This window comes from Salvelinus fontinalis, chromosome 35, assembly GCF_029448725.1.
Source record: "Salvelinus fontinalis isolate EN_2023a chromosome 35, ASM2944872v1, whole genome shotgun sequence".
Lineage (NCBI taxonomy): Eukaryota > Metazoa > Chordata > Actinopteri > Salmoniformes > Salmonidae > Salvelinus > Salvelinus fontinalis.
The window spans coordinates 3,199,136-3,214,639 of NC_074699.1; the positions used below are offsets into that span (position 1 = coordinate 3,199,136).

The following is a 15,504-nucleotide window of genomic DNA, read 5'->3' on the forward strand; positions in this document are numbered from 1 at the left end:
AGTTCTATCTTGACGGAAAGTGTTATAGTTGGGTATGGAAATCTCAGAATTTTTGGTGGCCTTCCTAAGCCAGGATTCGGACACGGCAAGGACATTAGGGTTGGCAGAGTGTGCTAAAGCGGTGAGTAAGGCAAACTTAGGGAGGAGGCTTCTGATGTTGACATGCATGAGGCCAAGGCTTTTTCGATCACAGAAGTCAACAAATGAGGGTGACTGGGGACATGCAGGGCCTGGGTTTACCTCCACATCACCCGAGGAACAGAGGAGTAGTAGGATGAGGGTGCGGCTAAAGGCTATCAAAACTGGTCGCCTAGAGCGTTGGGGACAAGGAATAAAAGGAGCAGATTTTATGGGCGTGGTAGAATAGATTCTGGGCATAATGTGCAGACCAGGGTATGGTGGGGCACGGGTACAGCGGAGGCAAGCCCAGGCACTGGGTGATGATAAGAGGTTGTATCTCTGGACATGCTGGTCTCAATGGGTGAGGTCACCGCATGTGTAGGCTGTGGGACAAAGGAGGTATCAGAGGTACGGAGAGTGGAACTACGGGGTCCATTGCAAACCAAAACAATGATAACTAGCCTGAACAACAGTATGCAAGGCATATTGATATTTGAGAGAGACATACAATAAGGCATAAAGTGATTGCAGGTCTTGATTGGGAGAGCTAGCTAAAACAACAGGTGAGATAACAGCAGCTAGTCAGCTAACACAGCAACAGCAGGTAAAAATGGCGACGATTAGGCAGAGGGTCGGATTAACTACACACAGATCCTGAGTTAAAGCACAGAGCCGACAGATAAAACAAATAAACAGAATGGAGTACCGTGAATTAATGGACAGTCAAGCAGGCATCAGCTATGTAGCCAAGTGATCATAGTGTCCAGGGAGCAGCTGTAGATGGAGCAGGGAGGCCTCCACTAAGCTAGTACGCGGCGTTTTAAAGTTAGTAGCCCGGGGGGGTGGTCTGCTCAGACGGAGTCCGGTTGAGGGCACAGCGGATGGGGTATTCGTCTGCAGACCAGACGTGGTCGTGTCGACAGAGAATCCAAGCCGGATGGCGATTGCGAAAGAGAGGTTGTGAATTGTAGAATTGTGTTTGCTAACTGGTGTTAGCTTCGTGGCAGTGGCGCTAGCTGCAAGCTAGCTGTGAGGATCAGAAGTAGTGGCTCAGGGATAACGGCAGGAATACGGCGTTGTTGTCGAGAGACAGTCCGATGCTGGTAAATTGGTGAGTAATTCTGCTCTTCGTGCGGTGACGTTGATAAACCAGTCGTGGATTAGTAGGATTCCAAGTTGCTCCAGGTAGCTAGTTGGCCGGTGTTTCCAGAATGGGCCTTCAGCGGACGTCACGCCTGAGGGGCCTGTTGGAATCCTCGGGCAGATTACGTCAGTATTCCTGTCGTAGAGGATCGGTGGGGTTCCGTGCCCCGTACCGGCAGTAGAAGGGGTCCGGATGTTGTAACCCAGGAGTGGGCTTCGGTGGTAGCCCAGGAGCCCTAGCCAGGCTAGCTTCAAGCTAATTGGTGCTTGCTCCGGGATGGAAACGCTAGCCAGGAGTAGTCACCCGGGATTACGGTTAGCTAGTTGCGAAGAACCAGATGAAAATGTTCAGCATCTGCGGTAGGAATCCGGGGATATGGAGAGAAAATAGGTCCGGTATGCTCTGTTTTGAGACGCGTTGTACAAACTGGCGAGAGCTTTCCGAGCTAAAGGTTAGCTGATGACCGCTAGCAGTAAATAGCTGACTGCTAGCTAGTAGCTAGAGAGCTGGCTGGCTTCTGTTGGGGGATTCCAGATTCGAGGTGAATAATACTTTAGAGAAAAAAACAGATCCGCACCACATTGGGTGAGGCGGGTTGCAGGAGAGTGTTTTGAAGTTGAGTTTTAGATATTTTTTTTTTTAAAGATATGCGAAGAAAAGGATATAAAAATATATATACACAGGACACGACAAGACGAGGACAAAGGACATCTGACTGCTACGCCATCTTGGCGTACAATGTATTAAACATCTAAACATATAGCCCAATATTTGTATCACAACTAAAGTTATATAAATAACTAAATTAAACAAACATAGGAGTATCTGTTTCTTTAACTGCTCAACATAGAATATGCGCACTTCCTTAAATCGTTTGGAGAAAATAGCCCTTCTATTTTATTCAGCTATGTTCAATTGTATTCTTCATATTATAAAATAATGCCACAGAGTTCTAAGCAAATCTTGTCTGCTAAATGAACTAGTGTAGCCCACAGCCATATTGCATAGCCAGATCAGGGCCTAACATAAGGACAACTCAGAGTATTGTCGTGACTTTACTTACATTAATCTGATGACTGTTATTTATATAATCAACTATGTTTAATTGTTACCTGATTTTTATTTTATGATTTTTAAATAAATGCATTTAAATTATTTATTGTTATTTTTATGAATCATGTAACAATGAACTCATTAGGAATTGGGGCTCCACGAGAGCGGTTCTTTTAAGGAGTTACCAACTCTAAAGATCTTAACCTGTCACATAAACGGTCAACTTATTAATCATAACCTCGTATTATATCATTGTGAGCAGTCGTAACCTCCTGAATCTGCAAAACCCCCAGCCTTACTTATGATTCAGTACTACACAAATTGGTTTAAAAATTTATTTACTAGCTAAGTAAATGGAAACACAGGATACACATACACACTTAATACGTTAGAAAAAGGTCCCTGGCGGACTGACACAATATGGTGGCTTCTTACAAAAGACATGACGGGTGAGCGAGAGGGACGGAGACACAATACTTTGGTACATTTAGAAATTACTCTCGCTGTAATCATATACTTTGCACATGAACCGCCGCTCGTTTGGAGTAAAATCATGAATGTATGTGTAAGTTTCTTGGTGTATTTCTGTCGGTACCAGGCCTTGTTGGGAAAGGTTGTTGGGTCTTTTTTGCGGAACGCTTGTAAGGCTCTGATTGTCCAAATGTGGTCCCCATCCTTCTTCTACTGTTAATTTCTGCTATCATCCAGTATCCTGTGACTTGTCACGTAGAACAGAACTACAGAGTTGATTTCTCTTCCATTTGCTACTGAAGCTAGTCAGCCTGTCGATGGTTCCCATTGTGGGGATGAAAGTAGCGTGCTACAGGGATTTAAGAAGAGTAGTGGAATGGTCCCGCTTAACCTTTCTAGGGTATGTGGGACGGTAGTGTCTCACCTCGTCAACAGCCAGTGAAACTGCAGGGTGCCAAATTCAAAACAATAGAAATCCCATAATTTAAATTCCTCATACATACATGTATTTTACACCATTTTTAAGATACAGTTGTTGTAAATCCAGCCACAGTGTCCGATTTCAAAAAGGCTTTACGACGAAAGCAAACCAAACGATTATGTTAGGTCAGAGCCAAGTCACAGAAAAACACACATTTTTCCAGCCAAAGAGAGGATTCACAAAAAGCAGAAATATAGATAAAATTAATCACTAACCTTTGATCTTCATCAGATGACACTCATAGGACTTCATGTTACACAATACATGTATGTTTTGTTCGGTAAAGTTCATATTTATATCCAAAAATCTGAGTTTACATTGGCGCGTTATGCTCAGTAGTTCCAAAACATCCGGTGATTTTGCAGAGAGCCACATCCATTTACAGAAATGGTCATCATAAATGTTGCTAAATACAACTGTTATACATGGAATTTTAGATCCACTTCTCCTTAATGCAACCGCTGTGTCAGATTTCAAAAAATCTTTACGGAAAAAGCAAACCATGCAATAATCTGAGTTTGTCGCTCAGACGACAAATCAACCCAAAGACATATCCACCGTGTTGGAGTCAACAGAAGTCAGAAATAGCATTATAAATATTCACTTGCCTTTGATCTTCATCAGAATGCACTCCCAGGAATCCCAGTTCCACAATAAATGTTTGTTTTTTTCGATAATGTCCATCATTTATGTCCAAATTCCTCCTTGTTGTTCGCGTGTTCAGTACACAATCTAAACTCACGACGCGCGGGCAGGTCCAGGCAAAAGTTCAGACAAAGTCATATTACAGTCCGTAGAAACATGTCAAACTAAGTATAGAATCAATCTTTAGGATGTTTTTAACATAAATCTTCAATAATGTTCCAGCCGAAGAATTCCTTTGTCTTCAGAAATGCGTTGAAACAGAGCTCGCTCTCATGTGAACGCGCATGGTCAGAGCATGTTCAGCTCATGGCAGACCTTACTCAATCCCCTCTCATTCGGCCCCACTTCACAGTAGAAGCATCAAACAAGATTCTAAAAGACTGTTGACATCTAGTGGAAGCCTTAGGAAGTGCAACATGACCCCATTTCCACTATCTTGGATAAGCAAAGAGTTGGAAAAACTAAAAACCTCAGATTTCCTACTTCCTGGTTGGACTTTTTCTCAGGTTTTTACCTGCCATATGAGTTCTGTTATACTCACAGACATCGTTCAAACAGTTTTAGAAAACACTCTGAGGTTTCTATCTAAATCTACTAATAATATGCATATCCTAGCTTCTGGGCCTGAGTAGCAGGCAGTTTACTCTGGGCACGCTTTTCATCCGGATGTGAAAATACTGCCCACTACCCCAAAGAAGTTAAGTTCACTTTTCTAGATACTTTACTTAGGGCCGCTAATCAGCCGTACCAGTGATTGTCCAGGAGGTGATGTTATTGTCTCTACCTCGTTGAGATTTCAGAGTTCGAACCACTTTGGATGTGAGCTGCAGCTCAACGTCTCATATGTTAATTCTTAACCCATCGTTTTATACAGTTCGTTCAAAAGGAGTGGTTTGTGAGGCTGACATGCTCTCTGACCTCAGTCAAGTGGGCGGTGACCTCTTACTTGTACAAAGTAATGGGAACAATTTCCTCTTATAGTTTCTAAGATCACATCCCTCTTAACAAAAACACACATTTTTCATATTTCATGCACAACTCATCGGATGGACACTTCACACATAGTGTGAATACTTTTCAAGTTACAGTATTTCCTTTAACATTTTTAATGACATCACAAAATAACAACCAAACAACATTAGTGGTCTTTGGGTCGCCTCTGACCATTCCCCACGTTCTATGTTAGAAATATTGTTCCAGTATCCGCTTTAGAATGTGTTAGTTTTGGCGGGAAAATGTCTATCTAACAAAGGCACATTACTGTGTGAATTTGGAGAGGGAGATGGCTGAATGTATTTACAACATGGTGTGAGCTGTCAACCCCCCACCAGCTCCCCTCTCCCCCCCCGGTGGGGGTGAGGGGGTCTGGCCGAAGTAATTTATGGCTAAACTTATCTGACCTATTTGGATCCTTACAGGACAGTCATGACGGTATGCTATTCAGTTCTTCTGAAATAGACTACATTTTCTTCATATCATGTTTCTTTAGACCTGTCTAAAATAAATAATGGATTTATTAGATTGTTTTTTAAATGTAGATGTTCCAAAGGTCTGCAGCAGTGGCTTGTAGGCTGTGTGAACGCCAGGAAATGCTACATGTTTTTATGTTAATTAATGGTCCATTACCGTGAGACCGGCAGTTATTTGCTTGACAATCACCGGCTGACAAAATTTCATGACTGCCCTAGCCCCAGTCTGAGGTCCTGAGTGCTCTGGAGCAGGTTTTAATCAAGGATCTCTCTGTACAGCATGATGCTGCCACCACCATGCTTCACAATAGGAATTGTATTGGCCAGATGATGAGTGGGGCCTGGTTTCCTCCAGATGTGGCGCTTGGCATTCAGGCCAAAGTGTTCAATCTTGGTTTCATCAGACCAGAGAATCATGTTTCTCATGGTCTGAGTCTTTTAGATGCCTTTTGGCAAACTCCGAGCGGGCTGTCATGTGCCTTTTTACTGAGGAGTGGCTTCCGTCTGGCCACTCTCCCATAAATGCTTGATTGGTGGAGTGTTACAGAGATTGTTGTCCTTTTGGAAGGTTCTCCCACCTCCACAGAGAAACTCTACACCGTGGCCTCCATTATTCTTAAATGGAAGAAGTTTGGAACCACCAAGACTCTTCCTAGAGCTGGCTGCCCCGCCAAACTTAGCAATTGAGGTAGAAGGGCCTTGGTCAGGGAGGTGACCAGGAACCTGATGGTCACCCTGGCAGAGCTCTAGAATTCCTCTGTGGAGATGGGAGAAACATCCAGAAGGACAACTAACTCTGCAGCATTCCACCAATCAGGCCTTTACGGTAGAGTGGCCAGACGGAAGCCACTCCTCAGTAAAAGGCACATGACAGCCCGCTCTGAGTTTGCCAAAAGGCATCTAAAAGACTCAGACCATGAGAAACATGATTCTCTGGTCTGATAAAACCAAGATTTAATGCGAAGTGTCACATCTGGAGGAAACCTGGCACCATCCCTACGGTGAAGCATGGTGATGCCAGCATCATGCTGTGGAGATGTTTTTTAGCTGCAGGTTCTGGGAGACTAGTCAGGATCAAGGCAAAGATGAACGGAGCAAAGTACAGAGATCCTTGATGAAAACCTGCTCCAGAGTGCTCAGGACCTCGGACTGGGACGAAGGTTCACGACCCTAAGCACGACCCTAAGCACACAGCCAAGACAACGCAGGAGTGGCTTTGGGACAAGTCTCAATGTCCTTGAGTGACCCAGCCAGAGCCTGGACTTGAACCCGGTTGGACATCTCTGGAGAGACCTGAAAATACCTGTGCAGCGACACTCCCCATCCAATTGACAGAGCTTGAGAGGCTCTGCAGAGAATAATGGGAGTAACTTCCCAAATACAGGTGTGCCAAGCTTGTAGCGTCATACCCAAGAAGACTCAAGGCTGTAATAGCTGCCAAAGGTGCTTCAAGAAAGCACAGAGTAAAGGGTCTGAATACTTATGTAAATGTAAAAAAATATATATTTTTAAATAAATTGGTAAACATTTGTAAACCTGTTTTTGCTTTTTCATTTATAGAGTATTGTGTGTAAATTGAGGGGTAAAAAACAATTGAATCAATTTTAGAATAAGGAAAAATTGGAAAAAGTCAGGCGGTTTGATTACTTTCGGAAGGCTCTGTATATGGATAAATACATGTTTAAAATTTCTACCAATCGATTGGTCGAAAGAACAGGTGACTTTCAGTCAACCAAGATTTTTTGTTCTCTGGCATAGCCTTAAATGGAATGCCATACCTCACTGTTACCACCTATTTAGATGATGGTTATGATTGCATTACATTTTCATTTTAGTCATTTAGCAGATGCTCTTATCCAGAGCAACTTACAGTAAGTGGTGAGTGCACACAATTTAGTCAGTTATCAGTTGCCACCTTCATCCACCTTTCCATCCATTTGGGAGACGTAAACACTTTGCTAGTCTTAATCAACGTAAGGTCAAAATCGAAGTAAGCATACACTTGTTCAGAAAACAATGTTTGAATCATCTTACGAATTGTTCGAATATGTAAGTAGCTTAAATCGGCATATTTGATCTGCGCAGGGGCAAAAACCGGTAGCGCAAACCTCTTATACGCTAGTGAAGTGATTTTAGAAAAACAAAGTATACATCTTTCGCATGCAAACTTTGTCCGAATTTAGAATCAAATAGAACATGGTCCCTGTGGTAGAACTTTTTGTTGTTGTTGCCCATTTTATGCAAGTCCCATCAGGTAGCCTGAGTTAAGTTGTGTCTGTGTGAACAGGATTATTTGGGAAATTGTCTTGCAAAGTATTTAACCATTTTTAAATTAACTTTTATTATATTCATGTGATTATCCACAATAATCATATTAACCGTACTCATTGAGGGGTTTCACACCTTGTAATGAGCTTTCAATGCATTATTGTGACGCTATTTCATTTTGGTTGTTCATGGCAATGGCAAACTTGTCAGAGGTGTTTCTTGTCCCAAGAATGCGTGTTTGTTGTAACCCTGCAAGACTCATTAGCAACTTTTTTTTTAAAGGTAATGTCTATTCATGGCAACTCCCAGGTTCCTTGTTTGCTCATTTGAATTTTCCCATCCCCTACTATCACCACCCCTGTCGATCTTTGGTGTGCTTATTGTTTCTGTACTGCTCCCAGCAGCGCCGAAGATTACATTTTTGGACGGCAGAGCCCTTCTCAAATACACACATTTTACCCTCCGTAATAACCGTTTCCGTTTGATTGCAGCCAAGTAGGGAGTGGTCTGCCAATGGTAATATTTATCTGCTTTTTTTTTATTTCTTCTTTTAATGGAAGTATTTAGCAGATGGAGAGCTGCAAGACAAATGAGGTTTTAACAGAACTAGGTGCGTTTCTCTCTGAACTGCCTCTAGCCATGACTGGCCTTTCCCATTTTTGTGTCTGGTGGGTATGTCCAAAAAGTTGATCACTAGTGTAAAACCATCAACAAATTAATCTTGTGTACAGATCAAAACTTTTACCTCATGAAAATATCTATCCGGATTCTAAACTGTCTTATCTGGACAATAGTGCGAAAATAAATAAATCTGAAATGTTTTTCCCCCACTTTTTAAACAACTAATTGACTGAGGTCAGGTCCGTTATTTGAATTCCATTTAGTTTGTTTTTTCTGAGCTCAATGCGCAGTTTCTCTAGAGATCAAGCCCGGACTGTGCAATGCAGTTGGGTGGTAGTTTCCAACAGGCCAATATTCTACATAGTTTAGAGCAGAAGACTTTATAATTAACTACAATGACCATAATCCATTCCATGTATAATGTCCAGTCTGTGTGCGCATGGAGACAGAGGGAAGAACTCAGTCTAGAGGGCAGTTGCTTCGCGAGGTATCTCTACCTGAAAATACAAAATCAAATGTTATTTGTCACATGCACCGAATACAGGTGCAGACCTTACTGTGAAATGCTTACTTTCAAGCCCTTAACCAACAATGCAGTTTTAAGAAAAATAAGGGTAAAGACAATATTTACTAAATAAACTAAAGTAAAAAATAAGTAAGACAAACAATAAAATGACAATAACGAGGCTTTATAGAGGGGGTACCGATCTAAGTCATTGATAGTTGTTATTCAGCAGTCATTAAATATGACTATAATTTTTAGGACTACTAAAATAGTGATTTTGTCAGACAGCGTAAGCCTTAGCTCAATAGAGAAGATGACTTGGAATTAAATAATAAAGACATCAAATTAACATGTATGCTGAACAGAAATATTAACACAACATGTAAAGTGTTGGTCCCATGTTTATTGAGCTGAAATTAAAGATCACAGAAATGTTCCATATGCATAAAAAGCTTATTTTTCTCAATTTGTGCACAAGTTTGTTTACTGCCTTGTTAGTGAGCATTTCTCCTTTGCCAAGATAATCCATCCACCTGACAGGAGTGGCATGTCAAGAAGCTGATTACACATCATGATCATTACACAGGTGCACCTTGTGCTGGGGACAATAAAAAGCCACTCTAAAATGTGCAGTTTTGTCACACAACAAAATGCTACAGATGTATCAAATTTTGAGGGAGTGTGCAGTTGGCATGCTGACTGCAGGATGTCCACCAGAGCTGTTGCCAGAGAATTTAATGTTAATTTCTCTACCATAAGCCACTTCCAACGTCGTTTTAGAGAATTTGGCACTAGGTCCAACCGACCTCACAACCGTAGACCACGTGTAACCACGCCAGCCCAGGACCTACACACCCCGCTTCACCTGCGGGATCGTCTGAGACCAGCCACCCAGACAGCTGATGAAACGGAGTATTTCTGTCTGTAATAAAGCCCTTTTGTGGACAGAAACTCATTATGTTTGGCTGGGCCTTGCTCTCCAGTGGTTGGGCAAGTCTCCCAAGTGGGTGGGCCTATGTCTTCCCAGGCCCACCCATGGCTGCGCCCCTGCCCAGTCATGTGAAATTCATAGATTCATTTCAATTGACTGATTTCCTTATGAACTGTACCTCAGTAAAATCATAGAAATTCTTGCATGTTGCGTTTTTATGTTTTTGTTCAGTATAATATATACACAACTGAAATATTTTATTAAAGTAATGTGAATAAATTATGGTAAATAAGTGATCATCAATAATGGGCAGTCACTACCATCATGGTTCTTTTTCTTAATTGTTTTGGTGCATTTAATGTTCCCAAAAAATGTGCGTAACCTTGATATAAAAAAAAATTGAGCCAAAACGATCCAATTTTAATAAAAAATAAAAAACACTATTCGCTCAGCACTACTGGACAAATGCCAGGCTTGCTAACATGTGTACCTGTTAACCAGGGATCATCAACTGACGGCCCGCGGACCACATTTAAAAAAATGTATTTTAGGTTTTGGAAATGAGACTAAACTCACTAGGAATTCACCTCAAAATTATTTTAATTTAAGAAATCTATTCTCAAGTATTTCCACTCAGAGACATGATTGTGTACCAATGTAATCAAGGTTTGAAATGATTGTTTTTGTCGTCTTATGCAATATCTGTTCGGGCTTCTTGCATCAATTTGCAGAGTACAAATTATTTATAATTATTTTCCGCCTCCCCCTCCCCCCAGCCCGTGGCTGAATCTAGTTGATGACCCCTGCTGTAAACCCTTTGGGTGCGTTGTCCACTAACACCAATCAAGCCAGACGGGAGAGATTTTACAGTTAGATAGGACTCATTGCATGGCTGTACTGAGAACAGATCAAGAATTAATAGTACTCAGTGAACAAATCTACCCTAGCCCAGGATTGGTGAATTGCTTGGTTCAGAAAATGAATTGGCCATGTGAAAGGATAATGCATTTCTCGCCAATTATGTCTGTTGCTGGGGTACCACAGTTGACAGCAAAGTGAACACATGCTTGTCTGAGATTAGAGGCCTATGATTGTTTCCCATTTTATCAAACGTAATTTTCACTTGAGTCATGGAAGATCTGCACAATGTAGTTGATTAGTATCAAGGACTCATTTTCTCTCCTATTGGTGTTTATAAAAAAGACTATCCTAGTATTCATTATTTATTTATGAAAAGTAATCCTAACCTTTAAAGGTATCTCCTGTACTTTTTGTTTGTTTTTTTGTTGTACTTTTACCCATTTTTCTCCCCAATTTCGTGATATCCAATTGGTAGTTACAGTTTTGTCCCATCGCTGCAACTACCCTACAGACTCGAGAGGCGAAGTTCGAGAGCCATGCATCCTCCGAAAAATACCCTGCCAGTCCGCAGTGCTTCTTGACACACTGCTCGCTTAACCCGGAAGCCAGCCGCACCAATGTGTCAGATGCAACACCGTCCAGCGGGTGACCGAAGTCAGCTTGCAGATGCCTGACCCGCCACTAGTCACTAGAGCGCGATGGGACAAGGAAATCTCGGGCGGCCTAACCCTGCCCTAACCCGGACAAAGCTGGGCCAATTGTGCGCTGCCTCATGGGTCTCCCGGTCACGGCCGGCTGTGACACAGCCTGAGATCGAACCCAGGTCTGTAGTGATGCCTCAAGCACTGCAATGCACTGCCTTAGACTGCTGTGCAATTTGGGAGGCGATCTCCGGTACTTTTGTATACTTTTTAGCCAGTAGTTCTGAAAGTAGCACCCATAAGCCAAAAACGGTTCCCAAAATAGTCCCCGACTGACTATGTGCACCACGTCATTGCTCTCTCTCGCTCTACTGTGTGTGCATCTTGCTAGCTGTCACTCAAATGACAAGGGGTTGAAGCTCATTGGCCGGATCTCTAATTTCTAGGGGGCTGGCACACGTGGGAGGAAATGTAGAGAAAATGGTACTACACAGCTTCCAGAAAACAGTTGCTTTCAAACTAGGGATTTCGTGGCTAATTGAGGTATGACAGTAATTCTGCTCATATGAATACATGTATAAACACATCGACACATCCAGCCCGAAGCAGGAGGCTTAAAAAAAAATATATACTGGTCGACAAATTACTGGAGCATGTGTAACCGGTGTGAAATGACTAGCTAGTTAGCGGGGTGCGCACTAATAGCATTTCAATCGGTGAAATCACTTGCTCTGAGACCTTGAAGTAGTTGTTTCCCTTGCTCTGCAAGGGCAGCGGCGCGATAGGTAACAATTTTTTATTTTTTTATTTCACCTTTATTTAACCAGGTAGGCTAGTTGAGAACAAGTTCTCATTTGCAACTGCGACCTGGCCAAGATAAAGCATAGCAGTGTGAACAGACAACAACACAGAGTTACACATGGAGTAAACAATAAACAAGTCAATAACATGGTAGGAAAAAGAGAATCTATATACAATGTGTGCAAAAGGCATGAGGTAGGCAATAAATCGAATAATTACAATTTAGCAGATTAACACTGGAGTGATAAATCATCAGATGATCATGTGCAAGAAGAGATACTGGTGTGCAAAAGAGCAGAAAAGTAAATAAAATAAAAGCAGTGTGGGGGTGAGGTAGGTAAATTGGGTGGGTAGTTTACAGATGGACTATGTACAGCTGCAGCGATCGGTTAGCTGCTCGGATAGCAGATTTTTTAAGTTGTTGAGGGAGATAAAAGTCTCCAACTTCAGAGATTTTTGCAATTCGTTCCAGTCGCAGGCAGCAGAGAACTGGAAGGAAAGGCGTCCAAATTAGGTTTTGGCTTTAGGGATGATCAGTGAGATACACCTGCTGGAGCGCGTGCTACGGGTGGGTGTAGCCATCGTGACCAGTGAACTGAGATAAGGCGGCACTTAACCTACCATAGCCTTGTAGATGACCTGGAGCCAGTGGGTCTGACGACGAACATGTAGCGAGGGCCAGCCGACTAGGGCATACAGGTCGCAGTGGTGGGTCGTATAAGGTGCTTTAGTAACAAAACGGATGGCACTGTGATAAACTGCATCCAGTTTGCTGAGTAGAGTATTGGAAGCTATTTTGTAGATGACATCGCCGAAGTCGAGGATCGGTAGGATAGTCAGTTTTACTAGGGTAAGTTTGGCGGCGTGAGTGAAGGAGGCTTTGTTCCGGAATAGAAAGCCGACTCTAGATTTAATTTTGGATTGGAGATGTTTGATATGAGTCTGGAAGGAGAGTTTGCAGTCTAGCCAGACACCTAGGTACTTATAGATGTCCACATATTCTAGGTCGGAACCGTCCAGGGTGGTGATGCTAGTCGGGCGTGCGGGTGCAGGCAGCGAACGGTTGAAAAGCATGCATTTGGTTTTACTAGCATTTAAGAGCAGTTGGAGGCCACGGAAGGAGTGTTGTATGGCATTGAAGCTCGTTTGGAGGTTAGATAGCACAGTGTCCAGGGAAGGGCCGGAAGTATACAGAATGGTGTCGTCTGCGTAGAGGTGGATCAGGGAATCGCCCGCAGCAAGAGCAACATCATTGATGTATACAGAGAAAAGAGTCGGCCCGAGAATTGAACCCTGTGGTACCCCCATAGAGACTGCCAGAGGACCGGACAACATGCCCTCCGATTTGACACACCGAACTCTGTCTGCAAAGTAGTTGGTGAACCAGGCAAGGCAGTCATTAGAAAAACCGAGGCTATTGAGTCTGCCGATAAGAATATGGTGATTGACAGAGTCGAAAGTCTTGGCCAGGTCGATGAAGACGGCTGCACAGTAATGTCTTTTATCGATGGCGGTTATGATATCGTTTAGTACCTTGAGCGTGGCTGAGGTGCACCCGTGACCGGCTCGGAAACCGGATTGCACAGCGGAGAAGGTACGGTGGGATTCGAGATGGTCAGTGATCTGTTTGTTGACTTGGCTTTCGAAGACCTTAGCTAGGCAGGGCAGGATGGATATAGGTCTGTAACAGTTTGGGTCCAGGGTGTCTCCCCCTTTGAAGAGGGGGATGACAGCGGCAGCTTTCCAATCCTTGGGGATCTCAGATGATACGAAGGAGAGGTTGAACAGGCTGGTAATAGGGGGTGCGACAATGGCGGCGGACAGTTTCAGAAATAGGGGGTCCAGATTGTCAAGCCCAGCTGATTTGTATGGGTCCAGGTTTTCCAGCTCTTTCAGAACATCTGCTATCTGGATATGGTGCTTCAAGGGTGACTGTGGCGAGGAGAGGGACGGAAGCAATATTGTTACACATGTCTTTAAACACTCTTTGGCATGATGGAGTAGCTATGGACATCTGCCATGTAAACAGTCCTGAATTTTGGGGCCTTTCAACAACACAGCTAGCCAATTGTATAAGCGTAAATGTCGGTGTACTTCGTGTCAGAAAGCAGTTTTTCACCTTTACACCCCAGGGTAGTTGTAATCTAACCAAATGCCTTGTTCTTAGATAACACATTGACCTAGCTTCTCATCCCATGAGTGAGTTGTGCAAATAATTCAGAGAAGCACTAAGTAACTCAGACTACCAATACATTTTTTATGTAGGCCAAGGAGCTGGCAGTATTTTTAGGTCCACTCATTTCATATCCTCAACGCAATAAGGCAAATCACTCTGCTCTAGTAGCTGTGCACTCCATGTAACGTTCTCTAGGTTCCCTGCCCTTGTTTGCATCCAGAAAGAACGACAATGTACACTCTAGCCTACATGCAGTGCTTGTAACTTATTTGTTATAATATCATTCTTGTGTGTCCAATTTTTGTCATGTACATTTTGATTTCTCTCATATCTTCAATGTGCATGTTACACTTTTTTTCCTTGGCCAAACTCTGGATGTCTTTTTCTCAGCCACTGTAAGTCCTTTCCATCCACTGTTTGTTTTTCTTGTGACTACATGGGTGTCATGTTTGTCCTGTGCTGTTTGGTGTGTTTCTGTAGTGGTTGTGAAAGGCACTGGATGGATAGTATCGACGCTGAGGGGTTGTACCTGTCCACGGAGCAGCATGGGCAGCCACAATGTGAGCTTCCCCAAACTGCCCTGGAGGTGCCTACCATGGGGGGGTAAGAACTTTTTCTCTCCCTTGCTTTTTCCACTTCAGTGGACCCTCTGCCTCCACTTGTATGCTTTGGGTCAACATGCCACACAAGGGCTAATTCTGGTGCTGAAATGCAGTAGAGTACACTAACTGTAGTAGTAGATACTAGTTGGGCCTACAAGTAGTGGTTAAGAATTGCATGTGAAGCATGGTAGTGTATCAAGATTCTAAAGTTGAAAAGCCTTAAGATGTTTCGAGCAGACATTTTGGAAAATGACTCCTGCATCTGTTATTCTATAATGTAGACACTAGTGTTGCACGGGATACTGAAAATGTTCAGTACTAGAACATGAAAAACTTTTAGGTACTGAAATGTTTTTGGTACTTGTGTCAAATGTGTCTCTCGGATCAACTCTCGGATCAACTCTATCTGCACAGCCAATGTCCCCCTTATAGTGCGAGACACGCACTGTGCCTGCTCCACTAACTAATTGTTAGCCTGTACTGGGATCTGGACTGCATCATGTTAGCTCCAAATTCATGCTGCACAGAAGTTAACACACTTGAATAATGTGACACTGCATGTAGAAATGCTGAAACTGTTAATTACAGTTTGCAAAACAATGTCCATAGAGGCTAGAACACTTTATAATGTGAGAAGATACTGGTAGCTTTGTAAGCTAATTTAGCTTCAGCTGTAAGCTACCTAGACAACGTCAATTGAAAATATGCTGATTTC

General features: G+C 42.8%; 1 protein-coding gene across 30 annotated transcripts in view; it reads left to right on the plus strand.

Annotated features, from left to right (window-relative positions):
* The window catches only part of LOC129834242 (CUGBP Elav-like family member 1), a 60,814-nt gene that overhangs the window by 11,033 nt on the left and 34,277 nt on the right, over nt 1-15,504 (plus strand). For 29 of the 30 annotated variants that reach the window (XM_055899035.1, XM_055899031.1, XM_055899032.1 and 26 more), the window contains exon 3: nt 14,668-14,790. The exons of the other annotated variant lie outside the window; for it this stretch is intronic. In XM_055899035.1, the coding sequence (XP_055755010.1) occupies nt 14,687-14,790 (104 nt within the window). In that variant the 5' untranslated portion in view covers nt 14,668-14,686. The remainder of the gene's footprint in view (nt 1-14,667; nt 14,791-15,504) is intronic. 30 annotated transcript variants of the gene reach the window in all.